Below are 24,150 nucleotides of genomic sequence, written 5' to 3' on the forward strand. Positions count from 1 at the left end.
GTACTAAACACAAGAGCTTGCTCAGGACAATCCCCAAGACAGGCTATTAAAGACAAATTTTGGCTTTAAACTTACTGTATGGAAATCAATACCAACTGATGTCAGCTGGGGTTTACTTCAGAGAATAGTTGCTATAGACCAGTGTTTCTCACACATTTAGCACCAGGACCCACTTTTTAGAATGAGAATCTGTCAAGACTCACCGGAAGTGATGTCATGACCAGAAGTGACATAATCAAGCAGGAAGATTTTTAACAATCCTAGGCTTATCCTAGGTCAGGGGTCTCCAAACTTTTTGGCCAGAGGGCCGCATCAAATATCTGGTGTGGTGTGGGGGGCCGGAAAAAAAAATTTAAATATAAAATGTAAATAAATAAAGAGAGGAAACTTAGATGAGTGAATAAATGAATGAATGGGCTCATTCATTCAACCTCTCTGGCTCTCAAAACACCCTCCAGATACAATCAGAGCACAGTTCTTGTCATGTTCAGTTGAGTGGGCCAGAGTCTTTCAGGGGACAAGAGGTTGGCCGCGAGCCAGAAAGAGGTCTGCATCTGGCACCCGGGCTGGGGTTTGGGGACCTCTGTCCTAGGTTATCAAGGTTAACAAGACTCCAAAGCAGTCCGTATGCTAAAACAGTGTACAAAATCAGATACAGACTACTCAAGTAAACACTTCCATGAGACAGACGTCAGGGATTAGGACCAAATATTTATCCCAGCAATGAACGATAAATTATAACAGGCAGCTACACGATAGCAAAAGGAACAGTTTTGGTGAGGCTACTCTTTTCCTCAAGTTCCTTTAAAATTTTGGAATGTTAACACTCTACGATCCCTCACAGTAGGATTCAACTAGGGCCATCTGAGTATTGCCAAAATACAAGGCACAAAAGAAGAACACAAAGTACAGCATTTATATCTGGCTATACAACTTTTAAATAAACTTTCGGTGGATGATTGAAAGGAAAGATGTTATAAATCTGTGTTTCTCAATCAGTGTACTTGTACCATCAGTGGTACTTGAGGAGGTGTCTGGTGGAACACACAGGACCCCAGCCCCCCACCACTTGGCAGCAAGACCAGCAATACAACGCAACAAGCAGATAGGAGACTCAGCTTGTTGGGCAGAGCTCTAGTGTGTGCTTTTTGCATGCTTGAAAAAGCCTCCTGTCCACCCTCAGCCTCTTACCAGTGTCTGTTGCATCTGGTCTCCCAATCTGGAAGTAATTTGGTAGTACTGGTAGTACTTCCAATAGGTGAACAATGCAAAGTAGTACAGTGGGGGACAAATGTTGAGAAATGCTGCTCTAAATCTTCCTCATGCTGAAGATTCAGTTCACCTTTTATGCCCAAGGACTTACATGTAATCAGTGGCATCGCTAGGAGGTACGGGCTGCACTGGGTGATGTGCAGGGGGGGGTCCGACATACTAAAATCACGGTGGTTAGAAATATTATCGTGTTATATACCGTTGGATGTGGAATTTCCAGCAGAGTGCAATGAAAAAAAACCAGAGTGAAATATCTCCTTTCTAACAAAAGTTATTGCCAAAAACCTAGAAAACAAAAAATGCATGGAACCCTATAGAAAGTGAAACTGAGCCATACTGTGCATTTACTCAAGAGTAGGCAAACTTGCCTTAGTCTGTTGGAAAGGGCAGGTTGAGAGGAATCCAACAATACTAGAATGGTCCTGATCCAATGAATGCAGCCCCCCAAGAAGGAGGTCCTTACCTCCAAGCCGGTGAATGTATTGAGCCCTACAGAAAGTGAAACTAAGCCAAATGGTTGTATTTACTCACGAGTAAGTAAATATGCCTTGGCTCATGGTCAGGTCAGGCAAAGGGGAATATGAGGCCACCACAATGGTCTCGATCTGATGGAAATGGAGCTCAACAAATGCTCCAGAAGGTAGCCACTTATGCCCGCCCAACCCTCCCAGCATAAAAAGAATAAAAACGGCGGCTTCAGCGGTAAGGTGAACTTTTTTCTTTTTGAGACTTGCAAAGCCAGGTGGATCCTTACAGTGATCTGGTTTAAACAGAAGTTAAATAGAACTGGGCACTGGGTAGAGCTGAAAATCTTACTGATTGGGGAGGGGGGTGTATTGCAGGAAGACTGCAGAGAAAATTCACTTGGTGGAACAGGGCTGGCTCCCCCTTATTTAATTATTTGCTTTACTTTAATTTAATTATTTATAATTATTTTAATTTGCTTGATGGTGTCACTTCAGGTCATGACATCACTTCTGGTAGGTCCTGGACAGATTGTCATTCTAAAAAGTAGGTTCCAGTGCTAAAAGTTTCAGAATTGCTGCAGTAAAGTGTTAGTAAGTTTAAAGCGGGCGGGTGTGTTTGTGTGTGTGTGTGACATCACTAGTGACCAAAATCACAGTTTGTTAAGAATAATGCCATCATGTTATATATCAATCAATGTGTAATTTCATGCAGAATGCAATGAAACAAACCATGTTGAAATATCTTTGTTCTATCCAAAGGTACAGCCAAAAAACCAGTGGGGGCGGGGATGGTATATCACCACGCCCACCACCTGGTGGTTGCTCCGCCTACTACATGGGGTGACACACTGGCCTCCCGCACCGGATGACAGGAACCCTAGTGACACCACTGCATATAATTTTTCAATGCCCAAATATAATGATCAGTGCCCAAAGCAGTTGTTGGCAAGAACAGATTTAACACATTTTAAACAAAGCCCCTCAAACACAAAAAAAGCAGTTTGCCTAGGTTTGTTCATCAGCGCAACCGTATGTGTCTCTACTCAGCCCTACTGTGTTTAATGTGACTTACTCCCAGGAAACTGTGCGTATAGGATTTCAGCATTACTGCTTCTGCCAGGACCCTGCTCAAACAAGACAGAAAGGGTTATAATCTGCCTGCAAAGAGCTCACAAATATTAACAAAGATGTATTTTACCCCTTCCTTAAGTTGGTTAAGCTGAGAGACAGCGAATGGTCCAAGGTCATCTATCAATTCTTGGGCTGCCCATTCCTAAGCTATCTCTTTCGAGTTATTACATCACACTGGCTTTGTCATGATTCAGTCTCTAAGAAGAACCAAAAATACTCTCTGGATAATTTCTGCCTAACATTGCATATATGCAAAAGGGCTCAAATGTGCACACCTGTGAGCTGGGAAGAAACGGGTTTTTCAAAAAGTCTCCCCAAAACATGCACAGAGAATATTTTGCCCAGGGTATGGAGTGGAGAAGTTGTGCTTTCAGCCAACAGTCTTGCCAACCATCAGCAAGTTTAAAGAATTCTCCACTGTGGCTTGCACGATCTGCTTCCAAAGCAAATAATTTGCATGCAGATTGGCTCTTTGTCATTTTTAAGTTCAACACACAAGGAACAGAAATAACTCTGCCCATTCAGAGAACACAAATGTGTTATATATTAAACCAAGAACAAAACAGAGAAAATTACAATCCAGTGAAACTTAACTATATGGCCCAATGACACTGACATTTAACTCATTTAGGGCACAATCCTAATCTGTGCTGAAACAGCCAGGCCGACTGGCCTGCGTTGTATCCTGTGCAGGTTTGGTGTGGCCCAGAGTGCAAATCGGAATAAAGGGATTTTAGTCTCCTTATCCGGAGCAATGCCACAGGCAGCCCTATGGGGTTACTCAGATCTGCTTCCTCAAGATTACAGACGCAAATCCAAACAGACCAAGTAATGTAGCTCTGGCCAGGGATCTAGTCTGTGCGGGCAATCCCCACTCCCTTCCCAAACCCGATCCTGCCTATGGACTGCCCTTCCCCTGTCCTGAAATGCTCCCCACCTCTGTTCCTCCCTCCACCCTCTCCCAGCTTCTGGGCTGGCTTTCCGAGGCCAGCACAGACTCCCCTGCTCCTGGCACTGCTCTGGCTCTCCTGGGCCAGCCTGTTTCTCAGTAGCTGCACATCCATGTGTTGGCCCAGTCTGCTCCCGAGTAGCCGCAAACGTGCTTTATGGCACATTCTCAACACTTTGCAGCCAGCACAAGTCCCCTCGGGGGAGGGGGAATAGGACTGCGCTATTGGACTGCAATCTTAAACATGCATAGGATTTCACTGACATTACTCTTCCTCAGTATCTTTTAACTAACCCTTCTCCACTGTGTTAACTGAGCAAACCATTAACTCATAATTTAAATGTCCTTTTTTTCCCCACTGGGTTACAGTAAACCTTACAACCCCAAATCTAACAGTTTTATCAGATTTTGCTCTTGATGATGAATGAATAAATCCATTGTGAATTTCAGATGAGAATCTCCATCCCCTGCTTTCTGAACATGTTACTACATCATCGTGCTAGTCTCAAGGTGGCATCAACCAGGTTGGTTAAAGGCAAGCATGCAGCAGTTTTAAACATTATATGAGTAGAGCAATGAATGCAAGTTAGACCAATTACTACAAAGTACTACAGGATGCTGCCATTGTGTTAACCTAATAGAATAAATTTTGGAACAGATATAGACAGTAGCTTTCATCTGACCAAGCCGAGGCCTCATTCACACATGGTGGTTTTTTTAAGCTAAAACAACAGCATAGTCCACTGAATACAATCCTCTGATTGACATGTTTTTCTATCGGATGCAGTTTCAGGACTGATTTTCTTGGGCTTTCCTGGGTCACAGCACTACAAACCCACAGCACAGAATCAGCTGCTAAAAAGTCACACCATGACATTTATTTACGGCAGGGAGAACTTCTAGCTGCCAGTGACACTACTGATATAAGATTCCATCTTTTGCCCAGGACTGTCAACAGCCTCTAGCAACCAAGGGACAGCAAGAACAAGTGCTGCAATTGTGCTTTCAACAAGTAAAGAGGGAAAAGCAATTTGAGCCAGCAGGGTTAGTTGAAAGGAAGCAAAGCTTATCAGCCAAACCGATAAGAAATGTCAAAATCAACAGTGGTCAGTTTCAAGCTTCAATCCAAGTGACGTGGAAGTGACTCAGAGGTACAATCCAAGTGACCCTGGAGGTCTTCCCTACAGTCTCAAGGAATCCAAGTCTGACCAGCCTGACATTTTACCTTCTCTGTTCAGAGCAGCAGGCCTAACTTGCTTTTTGTCAATGAAACAAAGGCAGCTCTCCAGGGACGTTACATGGACAAATGTTGGTATGCTATTTTAGTGAGGTAGCAGAGTCAAAGACAGTTTGAGAGCAGTCGAAGAAAGGAATGGATGTATTTTTGGAAGATTACAGTTTAAGGAAATTTAACCCACTTCATTGGGCACACGTGACTAGGACAAAAGTTAAAAGCAATTTGATTTGATTTTTTTTTTAGAAAGTTCACTTCCAGCAGTTTGAAAAAACAAGAATATCTCTTTATCCTTATGGAAGCGAAATCTTTAAATTTAAAATCTTTAAATTCTTAATAGGATGCATATGTGCACATTCACAAATACAAACACTGAAAGTAAAGTTGTTTATAACCTCACATGGTTCCTATGTGGAAAAGACAAAGCTTGAAATCAGGAAACCAGTAGCAGCATACTAAAGATGCCCTATGCCTTGAGTCATACAAGTACAACAGTCATTAAACCCTGAGGGGGTAATACAATCCATCAACTGAGGCAGCAATACAACCCAATATAATGTACTGTACTACTAACATTATGGACTTGGCCAAACATTATGTTGGCTGTGATATACCTTTTGTCCACATGTCAAAACCAGTTGAAACAGACATATTTCTAAGAGAGGAGATTTCACAGTTGACTAGAATCACCTGAGCTGAAGAAGTCACAATCTAGGCTAGAAAAAAACTGGCAATTGAAGTCAATGGAGTCTTATTTTTTTTTTTTAAAAAGGGACATGCACAGCTGGTACTTACTCCTTATTTCTGCTTTTAAGACATGGAAGGAAGAGAACTTTGATGGCATTCTTAATCTCTGAAGACCTCATGTTAGTTGACATACCACAGCCAAACAAGTTAGAACTGTTACTGCAGGACACACTTCCCAGAGATTCTACTAATAGTGTGTCAGAATTCAGTAACCACACCTACAGATGAAAGGAAAGTTATTCAAATGAGTGTAGCTGAGTCAATATGAAGCCCAATCCACTTACCTGAATGTTCTTTTTGTCAGGGATGTACCAACAGACATATCGTTTAAGAGAAAATATACAGTAGAACCTCTTTAAGTTGACCACCCAAGGGACTGGAGGAAATTGGTCAACATAGGGAGATGGTCAACATATGGGGAAAAAAAGGCATTTAAATATTATCATGTTTAGCTCCCAGACCAACAAATGCAAGGCCAAGATTATTTAGATTGGATTTTTTAAAAGTTTTATTGCAAATATCAATGAAAATTGATCCTCTTGAGATGCTTACTAGTTATATCATCTATACCTATATCAAGAAACAAACAGCTCACAATCAGTGTTTAAAAAAAACCCTGAAAATTCATAAGCTTAAAAAAACCTGTAACTTCAAAAAAACAACAACTTGGTTTCATAGCAGACAGGCAGACCAATGCTATCCCTTGCCAGCCCATAGTATGTAGCATGTTACATAGCCCCAACAGCTAAAAAAAAACCCACTTTTTTACTTAGGATGCCCGGACTCCACTGGGTCTCCTCAGATTCACTAAATGCCAGAAGGTGTTTGATATGGTCCCTCACTAAAAGCTGTTGAGAAAACTCCACAGTCAGGAATAAGAGGACAGGTCCTCTCATGGATTGGGAACTGGTTGAGGACCAGGAAACAGAGAGTGGGTGTCAATGGGCAATTGACAAAAAAAGTGGAGAGGTGGAAAGTGGAGTGCCTCAAGGATCTGTCCTAGGACTGGTGCTTTTCAACATCTTCATGAATGACCTGGAAACAGGGATAAGCAGGGAGGTGGACAAGTTTGTGGATGACACTAAACTTTTCTGAGTGGTGAAGACCAGAAGGGATTGTGAAGTGCTCCAGAAAGATCTCTCCAAACCGGGAGAATAGGCAGCAAAATAGCAGTTGAGTTCCAATATAACTGTAAAGTAATGCACTGGTGATGGGAACCAAAGTGAAAGGATAGTGGCTTCACTAATATAATAATAATATAATAATAATATACAGTATTTATATACCGCCTTTCTTGGTCTTTATTCAAGACTTTATTCAAGGCGGTTTACACAGGCAGGCTTATTAAATCCACGCAGGGATTTTTACAAATTGAAAGAAGGTTCTCTCTTTCAAGAACCACCACATTCAAGCTGTTACACTCCGATCTGGTTTTAACATTCTGGCCTCCATCCTCCCACGCTCCGAGCAGATGGAACAGCTCAGCTGCAGCTTGTCAGCTGCTTCAAGGTCGCATGGTGCCGGTGGCCTCGAACTGGCGACCTTGTGGATGTTAATCTTCAGGCAAATGGAGGCTCTACCCTCTAGACCAGACCTCCTGCCCTGCCCTGCACTATGCACAAGCAACCTCATGTCCCTCACAACTTGGTACATGTCCAGGTACAATCGGTAGCCGGCGCAAGTCTGTTGGCTACGTGCAGTGTGCCCACCTATAAAAACCCTTTTGCACACACGCTAGCAGGCGTAGGGGAGGGATTGTCGCGTGGTTTCTTGCTTTTCCAAGATGGTACAAACCAGGCACAACAGTATCACATTCAGTGGGCAACTTACGGAGGGTCAATTAATACTCTGTGCAATGGTCGAAGTGGCCAAGATACAACTTACGGAGGTGGTCAATATAGAAAGGTTGGTCTCCCATAGTGTATATGCAGTGTCTGTCCATACTGTGAAATTTAGGTCAACTTAAGGAGGTGGTCAATATAGAGAGGTGGTCAACTTTGGCGGTTCTATTGTACTTTAAAACAATAACCCCAAAGATTGAGGTCCCACAATACAGGGAACTAAACATGCAAACAAATCCTATTCTATATTATATGAAAAGCACATCCCTCCCAGTTCGAGGCATTCAGTAGAACAATCTCATGTACTAGCAAGACTATACGTCATGAACATCATGACTTTTTCCCAGCAACACATCTAACATTGGAAAGATAGAACAAGCTCACTCAGAGGACAACGGACTAAAGCAGCAGTTCCCAAACATGACGGGTTGTTACTTTTTTCATGGCAGCCTCTTCTTCCCGGCTCTCCCAAGTCCTACCATCTTGGGATGCACAAGATCATGCATGATCCAAGATGGTGGCACCCAGGAGAGGAAAAAGAAGAGGCTACCATGGACATCCTTCAGCGCCCCTGTATGTTCACAGTTTGGGCACCACTGAAGGTAAAAAATAGCATGGACAGCTTTGGAGTTAAGTCTCTAGGTATCTTTGTATAAAAGCTATGCGTCTTACCAAGATGTAGACTGTCCCATCAAGCCCTTGGATGCTGAACCGAAATGTGCTTCTAGTCGTAGAAAGTTCTACAAGGCACTGGGCTACTACACTCTGTATAAAAAGAGACCTGTTTTGAAAAGAAAGAACTTTTCATGTGAGGTACCTACAACAGCCATTGTCTGCAAAACAAATGAGTGTGTGAAGCACAATTCTGAGCCAAACCACATGGTGACATGACAGAAGTTTGCATTTCTTAGTGATGTCTGCCCATGGAAGCAGTTATTCAGCTCCAGCCCAGAAAGCATACAGTAGGGCTTTTGGCAGCAGCAGCAATAAAAGTACCAGTAGTAACCCAAGGGCAGCAAAGCATAATGGGTACAAGCAGCAGTCAGTTCAAGAGAAAAGGGGAAGGACATAAAGCCACTTCTATAGCTAGGATAGGTTCTTCCGATGTAGTGCTATTAACAGTAATACAGTCTAGAAATAGTCCGGGTTATTTAAACAGAGTAATAAATCTGCTCTGCACCTCTCCATTCATGTAACAAAACACATTTTCTTCTGACTATATAACAGATGGCCAAGCCTCATCTAATCTTCCATGTCCCAGAATGTCCAAGGAAAACGCTTCACATTCATGAAAACAAGTTCCAACACCTCACTGTGTAAGCCTGCTGTATGCACATGCTTGAGCCAGGCCCATAGCTTGATGGAAGCCAAGCTCCCCTCCCCCTGCCACAAAGTTTCACTAAATTTTAATAAGCATAGACTTACGATGGTCCTCCAATGGGCCCCCCCCCCCTCCGATTCTCCCCATCACCAAATTTTTGGCTCCAGGCATAGTGCAGACACAGCAACATGTGCTGGAAAATCTTTTCACTTTCATAAGAGGAAAACAAATCTGCTATATTATAACAGCAATACAGGGGGCTCACAGCAGGCTGCATTCTACAGTAGCCACAGAACATGTGCACTTCCCTAGACTTCAGACTGGATTGTCTGAAATGTTTTATTTAAAAGCCATCTTCCAATTAAATAAGTAGAAAGCTTTAATTGAGGCTGAGAGCGGCAAAGGCTAGAAAAAGATGGTTAGCTATCAGCTTGTAATTGGCAATTATATGATTCATGGCAGGAATTAATTAAAGCAACATTAAGTTTGCATAATTTGCCACTGATTAACCCTAAGGTTTGCTACAACAGCAAAGGAGCACTCAGGGTGGAGATTATTAATAGCGTTGTAAGTACATTACAGTGACGTTACAAGGACATTGCAAGGATATTAAGTTGATTTTCAAGGATAGAAAATGAGCATTTCTAATGCTGACATGTATCTTTTTAGTATTAGTCAAGTAAAATAGTGGTGGTTCCAATAAGATTGTGAATTTGGCTTTGCAATACATTATCGGAATTATTGATAATTGAATGGTCAAACCATTATCAGAAGGTCAAACCGTCATAACTCTTTATCACACTACCTGTAGATATGGGTTCCGGTCTTACAATGACCATGAACTCAGTTCCAACAGGAAGACACACATGTGCAAAAGGGGCATATATTTTTCCACGTTCTCAAAGTCAAACCAAAGAGTTGCAGCTGTGAGCATGTAGTCAAAATGTGTTTTAATACCATCAATCACACCCATTTCTGGGAGGGAAGAGAAGGGAAAGCAGAAACCTGAAATCAGTCTTCATTCTTACACTATCCCCCTGAAAAGACCTCAGACTCCAGGTCTGAGCTTTCAATCCATATAATAGCACGCACATTTTCTCTGAACAGATCAGAGCCACCATCTTTAAAGTGACAGAAGCTTCCTCAAGGTCAGGAAAAGTTTGTTCCCTTACCTCAGGGCTGCATTGTGGCTGCATAAATAGTGGCGAGTTGGATAGGACTGGGCCCTCAATAATTCATTTAGTTTGAGATGACCCTTGACTTCAGTAATTCATTCTCTCAATTGTATATATCCTACTATAAAAGACACAAAGCAAAAACCCCACACATTTACTGACGACCAAAACACCATTCTTTCACAATGTAAAAATGTCCTAATCTAGACAGAGTACATCAAATATATGTGCGCAATATTAGTTTTGTGAGATGTATAGTGAAAAAGCAGAACAAGGATCTAGATATTTAACAAGCAGAGCCAGTTTCGTACTCCAAATGCAATACAACTTTTAGTGTTAACACCTTGGTATCATGTTGAAAGTGTCTTCAGATGGTTGAACAAACAATTCAGTGAAATAGAATTTTGTGACACCTAGAAGCAAAAAGAGAAAGAATGAATTCAACTTCTTTAACTCATATTAACTAAATGTAAAATGAAATACAATTGGTCCTATTTCAAAAATGTGAATATACTAATACATAAACCAGAAGGAACCCTCTTTTTGCTCTCATTTAGTAACCAAGAAGAAACACTGTGTGGCCACCATCATAAAGCAGCACCACCCCAACCCCTCCCTCTCTATATTTAGCAAGACAAAAAACACCAGATAGAAGGGTGTTTTTTCTCCTTCCCTTCCATGTTTCCTCTTTCCCTTCCATGTTTTCATGGAAATGCACCACAAGGAAATGGGACTGCACCCAACCACACTACACCTCCGATGGATGCTAGTTAATATAGCTGTATGTGTACAAGGCTCCTCTAAGCAACAGAGCATAGCTGCTTCATACTACTGTTAAAGATACATATGTGTCTTTAACAGTATTCCCTTGCAAACAGAAATGGGTCCCATTTTCCCGGAATCCCATTTTCCCTTGCAAACAGTAACTGAACATGTGGTTCGAATCAAGTGAATGGCCCTGTAATGTCATCGCACCAAGAGCTCCTGTACAGGAGTAACAACCTCCTTTGAAGAAACTTGCAATACAAAATTATGTTATGATATGCTTTAATATTGATTTATTTTACTATGTAACCCGCTTTGTGAACTACTCCTGTTGCAAAGAGGTATATAACTATTCTTAAAAAAACACAACTTTTTGATATACAGGATTGGTTTTGTTTTTTTTAACGGTTCCATTCTTATACATTTCCATGGCATGAAAACAATGGGGAAATCTTCAGCAGCCATATTTATGCATGTCAAACTGCTGTTAAACTTGAACAAGGCTAATTTAAAAAACAGGAGCAACCCTGTCAATCATTTGTTTTTCTTCAGAACATTCTACCCCTAGCAGTGGGTGATTAAAAAAAAACCAAAAAAGACTGTGGATTGCATACCTGAAGACAGAACCTCTCCCAACAATGTCTTGCAGCATTTGCAAATTACTCTGCTATTTGTCTTCGAATTCTGTAGGCCAAAGACATATCATTTATAGTAGTTGGCAACCTTCAGTCTCAAAAGACTATGGTATCGCGCTCTGAAAGGTGGTTCTGGAACAGCGTCTAGTGTGGCTGAAAAGGCCGATTCGGGAGTGACAATCCCTTCCACACTGGGAGCAAGTGCAGTCTGTCCCTGGCCTGTCTCCCTGGCTATGGGCCTTCCTTCTTTGCCTCTTAGCCTCAGACTGTTGGCCAAGTGTCACTTCAAACTGGGAAAGGCCATGTTGCACAGCCTGCCTCCAAGCGGGCCGCTCAGAGGCCAGGGTTTCCCACTTGTTGAGGTCCACTCCTAAGGCCTTCAGATCCCTCTTGCAGATGTCCTTGTATCGCAGCTGTGGTCTACCTGTAGGGCGCTTTCCTTGCACGAGTTCTCCATAGAGGAGATCCTTTGGGATCCGCCCATCATCCATTCTCACGACATGACCGAGCCAACGCAGGCGTCTCTGTTTCAGTAGTGCATACATGCTAGGGATTCCAGCACGTTCCAGGACTGTGTTGTTTGGAACTTTGTCCTGCCAGGTGATGCCGAGAATACGTCGGAGGCAGCGCATGTGGAAAGCATTCAGTTTCCTCTCCTGTTGTGAGTGAAGAGTCCATGACTCGCTGCAGTACAGAAGTGTACTCAGGACGCAAGCTCTGTAGACCTGGATCTTGGTATGTTCCGTCAGCTTCTTGTTGGACCAGACTCTCTTTGTGAGTCTGGAAAACGTGGTAGCTGCTTTACCGATGCGTTTGTTTAGCTCGGTATCGAGAGAAAGAGTGTCGGAGATCGTTGAGCCAAGGTACACAAAGTCATGGACAACCTCCAGTTCATGCGCAGAGATTGTAATGCAGGGAGGTGAGTCCACATCCTGAACCATGACCTGTGTTTTCTTCAGGCTCATTGTCAGTCCAAAATCTTGGCAGGCCTTGCTAAAACGATCCATGAGCTGCTGGAGATCTTTGGCAGAGTGGGTAGTGATAGCTGCATCGTCAGCAAAGAGGAAGTCACGCAGACATTTCAGCTGGACTTTGGACTTTGCTCTCAGTCTGGAGAGGTTGAAGAGCTTTCCATCTGATCTGGTCCGGAGATAGAGGCCTTCTGTTGTAGTTCCAAAGGCCTGCTTCAGCAGGACAGCGAAGAAGATCCCAAACAAGGTTGGTGCAAGAACACAGCCCTGCTTCACACCACTTCGGATGTCAAAGGGGTCTGATGTGGAGCCATCAAAGACAACAGTGCCCTTCATGTCCTTGTGGAAGGATCTGATGATGCTGAGGAGCCTGGGTGGACATCCAATCTTGGGGAGAATCTTGAAGAGGCCATCCCTGCTGACCAGGTCGAAAGCCTTCGTGAGATCTATGAAGGCTATAAAGAGTGGCTGTCGTTGTTCCCTGCATTTCTCCTGCAGCTGTCTAAGGGAGAATACCATATCAGTGGTGGACCTGTTGGCTCGGAATCTGCACTGCGATTCTGCTCTCTGCAAGTACCTGGAGCCTCTTTAGTGCAACTCGGGCAAACAACTTTCCTACAATGCTAAGGAGAGAGATGCCACGGTAGTTGTTGCAGTCACCCCTGTTGCCTTTGTTCTTGTACAGCGTGACGATGTTTGCATCCCTCATGTCTTGAGGTACTCCACCTTCTCTCCAGCAGAGACAAAGGATTTCATGCAGCTCAGTGATGATGATCTCTTTGCACCACTTTAGGACTTCAGCAGGGATGCTGTCTTTTCCTGGTGCCTTGCCAAAGGCAAGGGAGTCCAGGGCCACGTGAAGTTCTTCTAGGGTTGGTTCACTGTCAAGCTCCTCCAGCACAGGCAGGCACTCAATGTTGTTCAGCGCTTCTTCGGTGACTACATTTTCTCTGGAATATAGCTCAGAGTAGTGTTGCACCCAGCGTTCCATCTGCTGCGCCCGATCCTGGATGACCTCGCCTCCTGCAGACTTCAGAGGGGCAATTTTCTTCTGTGTTGGACCTAGGGCCTGCTTGATACCATCATACATCCCCTTGATGTTGCCCATGTCAGCTGCTATCTGTATCTCGGAACAGAGCTGGAGCCAGTAGTCGTTAGCACATCTCCTGGCAGCCTGCTGGACTTTGCTGCGAGCAGCTCGGAGGACCTGCAGGTTGCGCTCACTGGGACAGGCCTTGTATGCTGCTTGAGCTCTCCTCTTTTCCTCAATGACTGGTGTCAACTCCTCAGAGTGGGCTTCAAACCAGTCTGCCGTCTTGTTGGTCTTCTTGCCAAATATGGACAAGGCGTTGTTGTAAACGGCATTCTTGAAATATTCCCATCTGTTGGATGCGTTTGCATTGACCGGGCCTGGAAGAGATTCCTCAAGCACTCGTGCAAATCAAAAAATCATTTATTTTTCTCCAGAACATTCTACCCCTAGCAGTGGGTGATTAAAAAAAACCAAAAAACACTGTGGATTGCATACCTGAAGACAGAACCTCTCCCAACAATGTCTTGCAGCGTTTGCAAATTACTCTGCTATTTGTCTTCGAATTCTGTAGGCCAAAGACATATCATTTATATGTATTTGTTTAAATGTATTTATATTCTACTTTTCCCCATATTGAAATGCAAAGCAGTTGGCAATTTGGTTAAAATGAAACAAAGTTAGAAAATAAAAGCAACACACTTTTAGCAGAATCAGTATAGCTCACAGACAAAGGTGAAAAGCCTGCTGGTTGTCATCCCCCCCCCCCCAAAAAAAATCTTAGTTTCTCATTTTAATGTATTCTTATTTGCCTGTAGTGCAGTGTTTCTCAACGTTTGCCTCTGCTGAACCACTTCATACGGTCCACCTATCTGAAGTACTGCCAGATGTAACTGGTGATGACATCGCCAATTACTTCTGGATTGGGAAGCCAGATGCGATGCAACAAACACTAGTAAGAGGCTCAGGGTGGACGGGAGTGCTTTTTTTGAGTGCGGAAAAGCATGCTTTGGAGCTCTGTCCACCAAACCAAGTCTCCTACCACTGTTTGTTGCATCACATTCCTGCTCTCACTGCTGGATGGTATGTGTTAAGGCAGGGGTGCTCACACTTTTTTGGCTCGAGAGCTACTTTGAAACCCAGCAAGGCCCGGAGATCTACCAGAGTTTTTTTTACAATGTTCGCGCCATCATAACATATAACATTTATGTGTACAATGTATGTTGGTGTACCTTGAGCCCCACTGAATATAACAGGACTTACTCCTGAGTAGACATGCCTAGGATTAGGCTATGAGGCTGCAATCCTAGCCACACTTACCTGGGAGTAAGCCCATTGAGTACAATGGGCCTTACTCCCGGCGTTTCCTCCCAGAGGCACCTGAAGCGGGGGGGGGGTGTCGGTACTCTGCGATCTACTCATTTTGCCTCGCGATCTACCGGTAGATCGCGATCCACCTATTGAGCACCCCTGTGTTAAGGGATCCAGCAAGTACCACCAAACACCACCTCAAGTACCACTACTGGTACCCATACCACTGGTTGAGAAACACTGATCCATGTACATGGTGAGCAGAGAAATCTGTGCCCCCAAGAGCCTCACAATTTAGAAAAAGATACAAGTGAGAAGGGAAGGAGGAAAGGGACAGTTAGATAAATAGGGAGAAATTATTTCATGTTCTTAGGCATAGCTGCAGAAGGGTCAATGCAAGCAGGAAAAAAGTCTGGAAATCCCCCCCCCCCCGAAAGACAGTTCACAGTCTAGGTACCATCACGGAGAATGGCTCTTCAGACATGATGTACAGACCTTGTCTACCTTATCACTAAGTAAACTGTGCCAAGTCTAAACAAAGAAATCACAAGTCTATCAGATCCTTTTTATAAGAATTTTCCTCCTGGCTTACTTTGTCCCACAGAACACATGGCTTCATTTCTATTTCCAACTGTATTATTTTCACATTAAGGACGATTATCACTGTTCCACAAAACATGATCATACTGGTCAACCTTTAAAAATTACTGCACCTGATCCCAGCCATTACAATCTGTGACAGACAGTCCAAACACGGAACATTGGTGATGCTAAATACTGAAGCAAGCATCAAGATATAAAAGTATTTGCAGTAAACGTTATATCAAAAGGGGAGGGTCAGTGGTCTCATTGGGTAACTACTGCAGGGATATTGCTATCGTGATTAAGGGTCCAATCCTATCCAACTTTCCAGCAATGGTGCAGCTGCAATGCACCCTTGAAGTAAAAGAATGCAAGTTCCCATACCTTGAGGAGGCCTCTGCGACTGCCTCCCCACTACAGGATGCAATGCATGCCTCATCAGCACAGCAGCACCGGCACAGGAAAACTGGATAGGATTTGGCCCTAAAGCAGTACAGAAAACACACGTAATGGTAACATCATATGATATGTATATAAATCCTTACAATTAATAAAAGAATTACAGAATGATTCTAGGGTATGATATATTTTATTTATTTTTCACATTTTTATACCACCCTTCCTCCAAGGAGCCCAGGGTGGTATATATACTTCACCCCCTCCTTTGTCCTCTCAAAAAAAAAATCCTGTGAGGTAGATTAGGCTGTGAATGGTGATTGGCCTGAGGTCACCCAGGAAACTTCATGGGTGAGTGAGGATTTGAACCTGGATTTTCCAGGTCTATGTCCAACTCCTGAACCACTACACCATCCTGGCTTTAAGAAAGTCTAGGTTAAGTATTCAAAACACTTAGCATACATAATTTATCTTACTTATCTTTAAATTTATAGTTCCTTTAGTTCGCTAACTCCAGGTGGCTAACAATATAAATTCAAATACAAAGCAAAAAAACAACAATGGGCAATTTGGTTGATACTTTGTCTACCAGGCCTTGTTTGCCAATTTGCACTGCCAACACACTGTGAACATGCATGCATGTTGTGGTGATCAAATGAGGCTGTTGTGGCCCACTGTGCACGGTTAGGGGAAAAAATAAAAGACACACAGCTCATGTACCTGCCTCCCATATCTTTGTGAACCTTTTGGGGCAACTGTGATAGACACAGCACTTTTATGCCAATAAAGGTGAAAGAAAGAAAGACAGAAAGACATGGACTCAGAAAAGGTCAGAAGAAGGGAAAACCAAAAAAGGAGTACCCTCCTATACTCTGCCTCCCAGCTGAAAAGAGTGCAATTACCAGGGTTTTCTCAGTACAAGAGCGGGAGATTCACAGATCTCCCCTTTTCCTCCTGCTTATTGTTCTATCTGGGCTAGGTGTCAGCCAAACTGGGGATGCTAATGCACATTTCATGGACATGTAGGTAACAAAAGTAAAAAAACTGGCTGGCTACATTAACTAATTAAGGTTGCAATCCTAACCACACTTTCCTGAGAGTAAATCCCATTGAACAAAATAGGACTTACTTCTGAGCAGACCTGGTTAGGATTGTGCCCTCAGGCAAACCAACACCATGTTACATACATACATTGTACTGTAATTGTATTTAATAGACAATCATGAAAAAAACATGCACATGTAAAATATATGCAGGTTACCAAATTCCGCTTCTGTTGGCACAGAACTTGGGTTAACCTTGGTGCAAAATGTTTTAAGTGCCCTGGCATATTCAACCCATGTAACAGAAATCAAGAATTATATTTCAAGGTACTAAATACCCAGCGCCCAGTAGGTGGTCCAAGATGGTTCTGGAAACCTCGTCCACACAGCATAACAGCAATAGTCTTCCTGTTTGTCCCCACTATAACTGTTTGTCCCCTCTGAAACTAAGGGCTTCCATTTTGTTATCATGACAAGCTGAACAGACTATCCTCTGCGAACTTCCTTTTAAACCAGATGATCACCTAAAATTTTCTTCTAATGAAAACTATAAAGCAGATTTCAGGTTTTATTTGGGAAGCTAAATAATTTTGACAAGCTAATATTTGGAACCTACATGGTTACATGTTACGTGACACATTGCTGAGGCAACAACTGCAATCAATGTTTTGTTTTTCCCCTTCCTGCCACTTAAAAGTACATACAACACCAGGAGAGTCATGCACTGAGAGCTCAAGTGTTTTCGGTGGTTTGAACAAAAGTGGCAATACTTTTTGGCACACAAATTAAATCAATATATCTTATGTGACAACTTTCAGCTGCTGGCTATCTTCAGTCTCTTAATACGGTTTTGTGCTCCTCTTTCGAAAGGTCCTCGATATTGCCTTGAAGAGAATATTTTCCCTTAGAGATAACTGTAAGAACATTATGTGACCTCAAGGAGTTTAAAAATTGTGTAATATGGTGTTGTGGAGTGAAGGTGCCATGTTGGTGCCAGAGAGTGAAAAGGAAAATAAGGTAGTATCAGTTACCCCAAGGGCTAATTCACTACTCATTCAATAGCTCATTTTTCAGTGACTTATCAGTTGCTGAATCTCAACAAAATGGGTAAATGGCTCCATTAAAAATCCTTATTTGATGGATATGGAAGATCCATCTGTGACGGCTGTTTCACATCAAATTATTGCCTGTTGTTGAAATTATCAAGTGATGAAAACAGGCATCAACTCTCCCTACGTGCCATGACAAACAGGTGACACAAATCAACTTTTTCAGTTAGGAAAGAGAAAAAGAAAAGACAGAACAAGTTTCTTGCCCTTTCCTTCAGTTTGATTCTCACACTCTAAGTTTGATTTCAACCAGATTTTAGTCCAACTCCAATCCCATCTCCAAATGCAACTGAAGGTGGTATTTCTCAGGTTGATGGGCACAGCTTGGCTGAAAGGAGGTCTCAGAAAACCAAGCATGTGCTTTGAAGCTCTCTTATGACATTAGATGATTGGTCTTCTAGACCAGCAGTCTCCTCTCACTGGCAGTGAGTTTCCAAAGCCTGGCAGGTGTCATTCCCAGTCCTTAAACATGATAACCTCTTAACTAGAGATGTCAGTCTTTATACATGCAAGCATGTACTCTATCATCCTGAAAATCAGGATGGCACAGCTGAGGGTTACTCTTGGTTTCATGCCCATCATACTCACCAAGACAGAACCACTGCTTTCAGAAGGAGCATCCTGAGACTTTGAAGGAAGGATTTCGGATTCTGGTTCAGTCAGTGTATTTCCTGAGCTAAGTAGGAAGTAACCGTGTCCAAGAAAACAGTCTTCATTTTGAGGATGAAGCATGTTCTGGTTGAACGGGTTGGGGTGGCAACACCATTCATCCACCAAATCACTCCAGTTCTCGCTGGGAAGGGAAAGAACCCTGAGAAAAGCCCTGAGGAAGATGGAAGACCCAATTGTCAGAATACCGTGATTTAGTCCATGTAAAGATAGTCATTTCAGCAGAACAAATGGAATAGCTTCTTTTTCACTACTACCTGGGAACTCACCATGATACCATATCTACTGTTTTTAGAAGGGTCAGGGTGTCAGCCTGTTGCAGCAAAAACAACAATGTGTCTAGGGGCACTTTAAAGTTATTGCCGCACAAACTTGTATGCACTAGAGCCCACACTATCAGATGCATGATAGTTGCCGTACGTATACTCACAGGATTAAGGTCCCCTGGGAGATTGCACTCCTGCCTCCCAGGGGTAACACACAGGAAAGGGGAAGATCAGCCTGTCCCCACCATTAGCTAGAGAATGCTTCACCTTCCCTTCTCTACCTGAAAAAAAAAAAAACTCAGCTCCCACTGCCAATTGCCCAGAGACTGGAGAAGAGTGAAGGCATCAGACAGAGGACTAAGGGGCTCCTGGATTATTTGCAATTTTTTTTGTAAGCCCCTCAAGACATCATTTTGATGGGATACAAATCTAGAAATAAATAAACTGTGAATCACCCAAGCATCTCCCTTTCAGGAAGGGAAAAGAGGGACACAAATATTTTAAATAACTAGACATGCATGCACACCCACATGCAGAAGGAAAAAAAAAAAGGTAAATAGTGAAGCCAAAAGGCCATGAAATGCAAACAGTACATATCTAACAATTATATAGAAGGGTTAAATGTATACGTACAGTGAGAACAACAAGAGAAACTGGTGATAAAACTGCTATCCTATGCATGTTTACTCAGAAGCAAAAACAATTTTCTTAAAGAGCTTACTCCCAGATAGGCTCAACCTGATGGCAGGTAATGCATAAGGTGCAGAAAATACTCTACCCTCATCACTGTCAATTCCTCCCCAACCTCAATTCTCTGCAGGGCAGCGGCAAAAAAACAGAACGGAAGGCAGCAATCTGGGCCGATACCTTCTCACCTCATTCCTTTCTCTTCAAATTAACCAGGAAGTATGGAACACGTTGGGAAAACTCCCAGCATGTTCCATATATCGTTTTACTTAAAGCAACCCAATGTATGGGGCTGAAACACTGCTTCCCAATTCACGTCCCGCACACTAAAATCAAGTGGAAAGCAGATTGGAGCATTGCTGTCCATGGCAGGCTGGGAAGAGAGAGGCAGTGGCAGACTTGGGGTTAGGCAACCTGGGAGTTGGTGGCTGCCTTCAAACCACCCCTTGATGCCAGCCATACTGTTGGCATCATTGATAGGCCAGTCTTGATCCAGGTAAGAAGGTAGTGTGCTGTCAGATAATATCTGAAGAAGGGAGAGGATTTCTATTCATCTCTACTGTTTACCGTTTATACACACATAGAGAGGATATTCCCACAAACAGAAAACAACACTTGTTATATCCAATGAGGTGGACTCCATAAGTTTGATCTGCTACTAAAGTTGATCACTGTGTGAATATTATGGAGAAGAACATAGGTGCACAGCAATGCCCAATTCTAGCCCCAAACCACAGACTCAAAAAAGTTCACTAGAATGGCAAGCCAGACTGAATGAACTGACCTAGCAGTTCTGATCTAGTAAAAACATTTTTTGAAGCACAAATCTTTATTGAATGTGCTACAGACATACTGCTAATCTGAATTTTTTTTTTAAATGATAAGGAGAAAGCATTCTTGAAGAGGCTAGGACATTGCAATAGGATAGCAAGCAAACTTGCAACATTTTCTCTCAAAGAGACACATAAAATGCTCCTGCAGATAATTTTATGCAGTATCATTCACCATACGTAAATGAAAATACTTTAAAAATTGCTTGAGAAAGTTTGGGGGTGGGGTGGTGTAAGAAGAAGTATATTACTTTTCTTCAGTAATATTATAGGCACTAGCAAATAGAAATCACATACACCTCTATTCCAGGAGTGCCAATTGCACTGCTGGGAGCTTGTTTTGATGTTTCTAATAAAGTGCTTGAAGTGCCACAACAACCTGAAAACCCATTTTGAGCAGACATGATAGTGGATAGAAAAAACACGGACATTATAAGCAATCATGGCTCTCTAATGCTGTCTCTAATAAAAGAAAAAATGCTTCTCTCCAGAAGCCCCCCTCCCCCCAAATCCTTGGTTATTGTATCTCACAGATAAATGTTAAAAAGCAAACCCACATGGTTCACGCACACACCAAACTTCACTTGTAAAACATTTATGTAACCTTGCACTCCACTGTAAAGGTGAAAATACGGAGCCAGACCTCCAGTAATTTTATCAGAGTGTACAACAGATTCTGTAATACAACATAAATATATTGTAACCAACAAGGATTAACAAATTCTTTAAGGGGGACTTTTGAGTGGTTGAAGATCACTTTCCCTTGACCAGAAATACACGCACGCACAATGGAATTTTGAAAAGGTTTGAGATTTCAAGTGCTATGAACTAAGCCTGACAACAGGATGGTTAGTTGGTGGCTATGCAGTCACTGGTTTACATGGAGGTAATTTGCAGTTTGTATCCACAGTCCATTTGTCATCTTGCCAAACGACTATGCAAAAGTTCATGACACCAGTCACATCAGCCAGTTCCATTAAAAGTATATAATTAATTTGCTAACAAATCTCTTTTTAAAAGGAAAAGAACAATGCTTGGAAAATATTGCATTTCCAGTATTTGATTAGACCTTAGCACCTAGTATTATAAGCCTTGTTGTTGGCATCCTTCAGTCTCGGAAGACGATGGTGTCACGCTCTGAATGGTGGTTCTGGAACAGAGTGTCCTCTCCAGTGCGCGAAGCCTGGGTAAAGTAGGTATGGAGGATAGGCTGTTACCCATGCAGCAAATCCCCCCTCTCCACGTCGCTGAAATGGTCCAATGGAAAGGCAGAGGCCAATACGGTTGGTTCCAGCGGCGTCGCAGGAGTTGCCAGAACGTGACTGTGTTCAGCCATGAACTGCCTCAGGGACTCTGGCTCCGGATTTTGCCTTGAGGTTGATTCCTGAAGCCTTTTCCATAACTGGATGTAGCCACAAGGCAGTGGAGGTTTGGGATCAGAGTTTTCCTTCTCTCAGATGAGCTGCCTTCCCAGGCTGACGAGTCCCATCTACCCGGTGGCTGTTTAGTCGCCTCTTACGACAAGTACAGCCAAACTGAGGGCCTATTCTTATCCCCAGCCCCCAGGGGAAATTATTATAAGCCTATATTTATAGAAAAAGCATATGCAAGCCACTTTCCATCACCTACAAATGCTCAGTCCTATTTTGACCAAATACATATTCTTACTGTTATGACTATACCACAATACTAAAAGTCTTCTGCAAATGCTAGAAAATCAGTACTCAACACAAAATGAAATGCAATGAATAAACTAAAATATTTGACACCTTTTGCATTTTATTCTTTGGTGTATCTATAAAGAAAATGTGCAGTGATATTTTATATTAATGGGGAAGGGTCAATGATGGAAAAGTTAGTTGGGAAAGATTAATTTAAATGCCACTCTGCTCAGTGCTCCGAAAATTAATGAATGGCAAGAATAATACCACTAAAAAATTATGCATAGAACACATAGAAAAAGAATCAAGTTCAACAACTTTTCAGATGCCTGAGAACTGCACTGGGGGATCCAAAACAAGAAGTTCACTGAGTTGCTGGTTGTCTTCCAGCCATTACACCACTAATGGTCCAATCCTATTAAGAGCCCATGGCAGTAAATCTCATGATCCACTGCCATATGTCCCTTTGCAGTGGCTTGAAAGCCTTGCTGCCATCACACACAATGAAGCAACTGGTGGAAATGAGTAGCAGTGCTGCATGTGCACCAAATTCACCCAGATGGTCTGTCATGCCAGTTTAGGTAACAGAGGAGGTGGATCTCAGACACAAAGAAGTACAGTAGATCCTTTTTCCAATTTTTCAACTTGCCCCGCCCCTTCCTTTCTTCAGAGGTAGGTCAGCAAAATAGCTGCCATGGGTCCAAGGAAACCCATAAGCCACCAGGAGGCCTACCCATAGGTAAGTAAAAATGTTCTTAAATTTTTAACCTTCTGGTCAGCTGGAAACACTGTGTGGTCTGTCTGTAGGGCTGCATCGTTGCCAATGGTGGGAGATAGGATTGGGCTGTCAGTCTTTTAGTTTCCACGATTAGGGGAAATATGCCATGATCTCCATTCCAAAAATTGTGAGAAAAATAAAAATAAATAAATAACAAAAGCCCACCTCTCTGCTACAGAGAAACCAGAAGGCACAAAACACACAAGCAGAACACACACACACAATGCAGGCAGTTGTGCTGACTCTCATGAAAAATCCAAAGAGAAAAAATATAATACCTTTCACTAGAACTAAAAAAATCACAACACAAAACCTGCAGGCTCTGTGCTTCAACAAAAAAGAAAAAAGGGCAAGGGAAAAAGTGCATGGAAAGGCGATACATAGTGGTAGGCAGTTAGCTCTCTATTCTAATTCCTGGCATGGAAGTCCTAATCAGTCAGAAAGTGCAAAGCAGTAACCTAATAATAATCTATACGACTACAAGCAATACATGCTTTGCCCTCTGATCTAGACAACATTCACATGTAAATGGACTGCAATGTTCACTAATCATTTATTTTACTACAAGACTGACTGCAAAAATGTGGCTGTTACTCGATCCTTTTGGCTGAAAAGGTGAGACAACAGAGCATCTTTAGGGACAGGAGAGATTTCAGGGTTCTGATTTGGGCCTAGGATACATGATGTGTGTTAGGTATGGTCTAATCCACCCTGCAGAAAAGAAAAATAAAGGATTGGAAGCTCTTACTGCAGGGGTGCTCACACTTTTTTGGCTCGAGAGCTACTTTGAAACCCAGCAAGGCCCAGAGATCTACCAGAGTTTTTTTTACAATGTTCACGCCATCATAACATATAACATTTATGTGTACAATGTATGTTGGTGTACCTTGAGCCCCACTAAGTATAACAGGACTTACTCCTGAGTAGACATGCCTAGGATTAGGCTGTGAGGCTGCAATCCTAGCCACACTTACCTGGGAGTAAGCCCATTGAGTACAATGGGCCTTACTCCCGGCGTTTCCTCCCAGAGGCACCTGAAGCGGGGGGGGGGGGGTCGGCACTCTGCGATCTACTCATTTTGCCTCGCGATCTACCAGTAGATCGCGATCCACCTATTGAGCACCCCTGTCTTACTGTCTACTATTGAACTTGCTCATATGTGGTCTCACTTTGTGCTGCCACAACAATTATCAAGGCAGCAGTGAAAGAAGACTGTCACCTATCCATTGGCCAGTTAGTGCCCAGCCAGGAAAGGTAACCTGGAACTGAGCAGAGAACAG

At 42.7% G+C, this 24,150-nt stretch overlaps 1 protein-coding gene across 3 annotated transcripts in view; it reads right to left on the reverse strand.

Annotated features, from left to right (window-relative positions):
* UBE3D (ubiquitin protein ligase E3D) overlaps positions 1-24,150 on the reverse strand; it is an 86,757-nt gene that overhangs the window by 52,966 nt on the left and 9,641 nt on the right. For 2 of the 3 annotated variants that reach the window (XM_066609836.1, XM_066609843.1), the window contains exons 4-8: positions 18,568-18,802; positions 14,037-14,106; positions 10,481-10,550; positions 8,314-8,422; positions 5,849-6,018 (exon numbers count right to left, since the gene is read on the reverse strand). In XM_066609836.1, coding sequence (XP_066465933.1) covers positions 5,849-6,018; positions 8,314-8,422; positions 10,481-10,550; positions 14,037-14,106; positions 18,568-18,802 — 654 coding nt within the window. Of the gene's footprint in view, positions 1-5,848; positions 6,019-8,313; positions 8,423-10,480; positions 10,551-14,036; positions 14,107-16,547; positions 16,600-18,567; positions 18,803-24,150 lie in introns of those variants that run through there. The other variant, XM_066609852.1, reaches the window with a different exon arrangement.

The sequence above is a fragment of the Tiliqua scincoides genome, chromosome 1 (assembly GCF_035046505.1).
Source record: "Tiliqua scincoides isolate rTilSci1 chromosome 1, rTilSci1.hap2, whole genome shotgun sequence".
In the NCBI taxonomy this organism is placed as follows: Eukaryota; Metazoa; Chordata; class Lepidosauria; order Squamata; family Scincidae; genus Tiliqua; species Tiliqua scincoides.